The following is a 6,043-nucleotide window of genomic DNA, read 5'->3' on the forward strand; positions in this document are numbered from 1 at the left end:
TTATATTTTCTGCACACTCAATTTGATTTAGAGAGATTTCAAATCGCCTAATTGAACGTAGATCTTTTTCAATATGTAAGCGATGTGTATCGTCTTGTTTCAAATCGTGCGTTACGTAAGAATTGATATCATCAATTTTCCAAATACAACTTAAAACAAGACCACAAACCCTCAACATTTGCCTTAAAACTGAATCAAATTCAAATTCTTCTTGAAATAGCTCGAAATTAATTGATATCATCTACAAGACCCCTTCCATGGTACTATCAGTAAAACAATCTCCAGCTAAGCAAGGAATGCTATTTTCTTTAAATAAGAACAAAATTCTTGATCTTTCTTTTCTGAGATAAATTTCGCTATTCTGTCAATATCTTTTTTCACATTTACTTTCCTTTCATCGATGAAGGATTGAATGGAAACAATTGAATTTTGTATTTCTTCAGTATAACTTCCTGCGTTTTGATTCGATATCTCCTGAAAGTTTAAAAAAAAAGAATTAAAATTCACTGGGTATACGAGTACTTCTTTTTATTTCACAGTCTTTGTTTGTTAGTTAGGCGTTTGATGATATTTTATCAAATATGGCTCACATTTGTTAATATTATTTAAATGTGCATAAGTATTTGATCGAACAAAGGAGTAATTTTATTTTTTTTAAGTAAATATAGAATTAATACCGTGTATTCGTCATTAATTTCATCGTCTGTTAACGTTCCAAGCGGTGTCATTGTTGGCACAGAGATTGTTGAATCATTAGGAAGAATAATCTTTAATTTTAAATCAAGAAAGTGATACATGAAATACAAAGGGAAAATGATGTGAAAAATGTATTTAATACAAGAAATATTACAGTCATACATACTTCAGCTCCAGTACCTCCATGTTCTGTCTTTTTGAAGACACTTCTTAAAGGATATGTTTCTCTGAGCTATAATAAATACTAATTAGTATAAGTGAAGATAATTTTGTTGGATAGAATATCTTTCAAATATAAAAAATGTAAAGTAATTAAGTAGGTAGATCGCCCAGTTAAAGACATTTTACTTATAAAACAGTGTAATGTTTCAAATTCATCCACATACAACCTTTAATTTTATTTTTTTTTTGCAAACACATAAAAACACATAAAGACTCTTTAAAATGCAAACGTATGCACACGAACCTAAAGCTTTTTCTTTTGTAAGTTAAACTAGATGCTGTCATTAGACAGTAATACCCGTACCAAGTGTTTGCCCCTAAATAAAACTGTTTTGTACCAGTTTTAGTAAAAATGAAGGTCATTTCCGGTGATCTTTTAAATTATAAATTTCATAATGGATGATGTCCCATAATACACATGAGCAGCCCTTTATGTACAATTTGGGGCTGAATTGTTTGCATTTGAAATTTGAAATCTCAGATATGAATCCAGATTGGGGGTTTTACAATGTTTACTTATTCTTATTACAATATACTTTAATCCACATTAATATCGACAGATGTCCCATACTACCGTAAGGAATTGAACTCTCTACTTACAGACACGTAGTTAATGTTACGCTCAAACCCATTGCGCTTCACTGTTTGGTAACATTATTTTGGGGGGAAAGATTTATATATTTATACTTTATTGTTTATTTCGTAGAAGCGTTTAACTTCAGAAAAGTTTCTACGTAATGTTTTAACTGACCTTTTTCCAATCCGATCGCAGTTGGGCGGAGTTTATACATTGCCGCTCGTGACTTGATTGATTGATTGAGAGAGAGAGAGAGAGAGGGAGAATAGTAGAGTCATTCATTATTACGATTGTGGGATAGTGAAATTCCACCGAGAGGACAAGATTCACGGTCTAGGACCAGGCTCTGCCGAGTCCTAGACCGTGAATCTTGGCCCCGAGGTGGAATTTCACTATCCCACACGAGACATAATGAATGATTATTTTTCTCGCATTATGAACTAACAAACTAAATTTCCTGGCGCTAAATGGAAGTGGCATGGGAAGAAGCCCAATTTTCAAGGTGCTAATGAGAGATATTAAAAAGCAATTAAAACTAAATTAATTAAAACATGTTTAGGCCTTTGTACCCGATAACCCATACCGTTTACCTGTGTAATTGTTTAAACAAACAGAACCGACAGCCTCTGATATTTAAATGAACACTTCTATATAGACTTAAAAATGGACTGACGTTATTGTTCTGCAACTTGAAGAAATTTATTACATATGGAAAATCGTTGGCGCACTATAAATTTTAGCGCTCAGAGGCAGTTGCGCCAAAGGCGCTAAAATTTGTAGTGCGCCATATTTTTTCGTTTTACAGTATATATATATATATATATATATATATATATATATATATATATATATATATATATATATATATATATATATTTATCATTGCTCCCTTCTTAAAGAATTTTAAAACATTTCAAAGTTAAATAAATTTATAAGATATGCTAGACATTGATTTGTCACTTCATAACTATCGATTGATAGTTCGTTTATCTGCATCATCTATAATTTACTCCATATACTCTCTCTCTCTCGTCAATTTTCTGCTATTATTTAATTTCCTGGACGGAATTTAAATGTATTGCACATCTATAGGACAGCCCCTATCATACCCCAAGTGATCACGTATCTATTCCAAAAGTTGTAAGAGGAGTTGTGGGAACCATGCTGTTTTTTCTCGAAAAACGCCATTTTTGTTACCCACCGATCCCCAAGACATTAAAAATTCTGAAACATGATCACACTTCAAAATGACACCTCCAATCATATTCTAAATGATCATTTGGCTACTGCAAAAATTGTTGACGTTTTAAAACCCAAACTGTTTTGGGAAAAAAAGTCATTTTTTTTAGCTACCAAATGACCCCCTGGACAAAACTTCAATTTCTGAAACCGAATTCTGCATTTATAGGACACCCCAAAAATATTCCAAGAAATGATTTGTCCATTTTTGAAAATATCGGAGGAGTTCGAGGAAGAAAGTTTTTTTTTGTGAAAAAACGATATTTTTTACCAATTATTTGTTCCTCTAGACTACCAAAGAATTTTTGAAACCTTTTTTTTTAATACATCATTACACCCCAAATCAAACTCAACTCCAAGAGTTCAGGTTTTTTTTTCAGATGTTAGAGCAGTTTGAGAAAGAAGAACGTTACAGACGGACGGACGGAACAAGTTAACAACGATATACCCGAAATTTCTGAAGAAGAAAACCGGGTATAATTAAACATTCAAAATAGTTATTGTTGTTACATTATGTATTTGCTCCATTTATATTTATTTTCCGTTATGATGATAACAAAATCACTAGTAAAGCCCTGATTTCATGTAAGATTTTTTTTTATAACATTTTGTCTATGACCTAAAGGCAATCTCTCACCAGCGGGCGTATTACTTTGCGCTACAACACCTCTGTTAACGTCTAAATGCCAAGAATCTTGGCAAAACCCATTCTCAATCATGATATTATAAATTATAGTTTTATATGTATTCAATCTACATTTGAAAATAAAAAGAATGTATTGGTAAATCACGGTAACAAACAAAAAACTATTCCTCGGAGTAATACTCCATTACCAATGATTTCGTGGCACTACTTTTTAGACGTTAACAGAGGTATAAGTGGAGCAAAACAGGAACGATAACTCTGGGTAGAAATTAACCTAAAGGTTCTTGCCATTATAGCAGTTATAAATATGTGGGTTTATTATTGGGAGATATACAAACTGAAATTATTGTTATAACATGTAACATCTTTTGTGTATAGGTAGAAGTATAGTGATCTTACCGTAAATAAACAGTCAATACTCAGTTTAGAATTTTTTTCTAGTCCCTTTGCACATTCAAAATATGATTTTTCAATGTAAAGAAATTTGTCAGGCCATTTTTTGGTGCTTAGAATGCAACGGAATTCAAATTGTGGTTGGTGAACTCCTGCCATATCGTAAACAAGAATAACCCGCCAATGCGCATTGTCTGGCACATAAAAAATATTTTTGTATTTGCAATAGTTGTTCTCTTTCATATAGACATATTCATCGAAATCTGGTGATTGTATGTAAAAAAGATTGAATGTATCTTTTATTGCAGTAAATCTAAAGTCTTTTCTAACATTTTTAGCATTCCATGATCTTTTCATCGATCTTACAGACCAGAATGAAAATATTGCTCTGCCACAGACGATAGATGTATTCGAAAATGGTATGAGCTGAACGACTTTGTCATGTAGTGTTGCTCTAAGATTCTGATAAGACAAACCCATATCTTTAATATACGTATCGATTTCTTCCTCTTTTGTTGGGTCGTAAATGGATAAAATACCAACAGTTTCAAGTGATGGCACAGAGAAAAAACTTGATAGAAATCTTTGGTTTTCCCTTCTTTCTTCCTTAATATGCTTCTGTATAGCCGTGTCTGTGGCTGGGATGAAATTATTTGACTTCAAGCATGTCAGTATTCGAATTAAAAGTGAATGCCGCAAGGTAGAGATTCGAACAAATAATTTTATTAACTCCAAAGCTGTAAACCAGTCTTCCATTTTTCCTGACATAAGGCTCTTGATGCGACTTTTTAAATTTCCAATTTGTTCGACTCCAATTTGCATATCGATGTCATTCCTCAACATTTTAAGTGTATTTTTTCCGGTGCATTCCTGACTATCTACTAAATCGATAAACTTTTCAGTTCTCTCCAATCGTGCAGCTAGACCAGCTAGTTCGTGTTGTATTGTATCAAGTGCCTTGTTTTTTGTTTTTAAAACACTTTCGAAATCAGTCAAAGAAAAAACAATCTTAAGAAGAAATCCTCCAAGTGAAAAAACATTTGAAGCTATACTCATTATTGGAATGGGTAACCCTAACAATGACAATGTACTGCTTAATATCTGTATTCCTTCTACAATAACCTCTTTTCTTTTCCTACCATCTAGTCCTTTTAAGACTTTCCATATTAAGTCGATAAAAGATATAACTTTATCTGGTGCGTCATCCAATGTGGCCCTAATGCATTGAGAAATATTGTCATGATCAGCGTATCCGAAGGACTTGCAAAAATGTATGATTTTCTTGAGTTTGTTTCTAGCATTTTCCGTCATCTGTTAAAAAATATATCCATGTACAATGCATTAAACGACAAACACATGTATTGCAGACATTTATCAAATTGAAACGTTAAAATATCACGTAATTATATCGCTTGATTGAAATCCATATTTTCACATAAACAAAATAATTATAATTGATTTATATATCAGTAATAAAGAAATTATTTTGACAATACAAAAATCTATGGTAACTGTATTAAAATTAAAATAACATCCATGAAAACAAAAGAAGTACCTCTCAAGAAGTTGACGACAAGTGTTTTAAATATGGGGATGCTGTCATTAGCCGGCCGTATTGTATGAAGAGTAATTGTCTGCCATTATTGTCCCGTGTAATAACCGAAAGCTGACCTCTACACAACCATTCTTGATATGTCCTCTTATAACCATACACTCACAAAAGGTGATAATACTGCGCAATCTTATTCGCTAGATAAGTGATAATACAGACGTCCGAGAGACATGTCTAATGTAATACATGTAGTTCTACGGCAATTCAACGATGCCCTGTGGTGTTGTGGTTTGTTTTATACAAAGTATTATTAAGTATAACAAAAGGATATAATGCTCAGTTTAATGAGTTTAAAATTTTCATCAAAGTTGGCATAGATACTGTCTCCAAATGAATACTTTACGTAAAATAAACTTAAATTTATGTTTACTTATAATGTTCTATTTTATTTTTTAAAATAACAGCCTTTAATGTGTAATACGTTATACGTTTATACTAGTTATTATCATACTAGTACCTAACTTTAAACTTTGCCTTATTTACAGATTTTCGAGGAAAAACTATTCTCAAAAACCCATGAAATTAAGGTAAGGTTTCCCGGTATAAGGGGATAACTCAGATTTCCATTGTAAGGTAACACATACTACCCTGTATTTCTTATATGACGTCAAGATTTAAATGAGTTAATAATGGACTTCGGGGTTGTTGTTTTTTCATT

At 32.1% G+C, this 6,043-nt stretch overlaps 1 protein-coding gene across 1 annotated transcript; it reads right to left on the reverse strand.

Moving 5' to 3' along the window:
• Positions 1–285: 285 nt before the first annotated feature.
• Positions 286–5,437, reverse strand: LOC128185546 (uncharacterized). The gene is made up of 5 exons (XM_052855119.1): positions 5,329–5,437; positions 3,780–5,084; positions 863–928; positions 678–767; positions 286–474 (listed from the first exon to the last, which is right to left on the reverse strand). Exons 2-5 carry the CDS (start codon positions 5,082–5,084, stop codon positions 286–288), a joined length of 1,650 nt encoding a protein of 549 aa, XP_052711079.1. The 5' UTR covers positions 5,329–5,437.
• Positions 5,438–6,043: the final 606 nt, after the last annotated feature.

This window comes from Crassostrea angulata, chromosome 5 (genome assembly GCF_025612915.1).
Source record: "Crassostrea angulata isolate pt1a10 chromosome 5, ASM2561291v2, whole genome shotgun sequence".
Classification (NCBI taxonomy): domain Eukaryota; kingdom Metazoa; phylum Mollusca; class Bivalvia; order Ostreida; family Ostreidae; genus Magallana; species Magallana angulata.

Coding starts and splice junctions, on each gene's coding strand:
- LOC128185546 (XM_052855119.1), bottom strand. CDS start 5,084: ATGACGGAAAATGCTAGAAACAAACTCAAGAAAATCATACATTTTTGC. Junction 929..3,779: donor GTATTGACTGTTTATTTACG/GTAAGATCACTA, acceptor TATTTATTATAG/CTCAGAGAAACATATCCTTT. Junction 475..677: donor AAATTAATGACGAATACACG/GTATTAATTCTA, acceptor TTAAACTTTCAG/GAGATATCGAATCAAAACGC.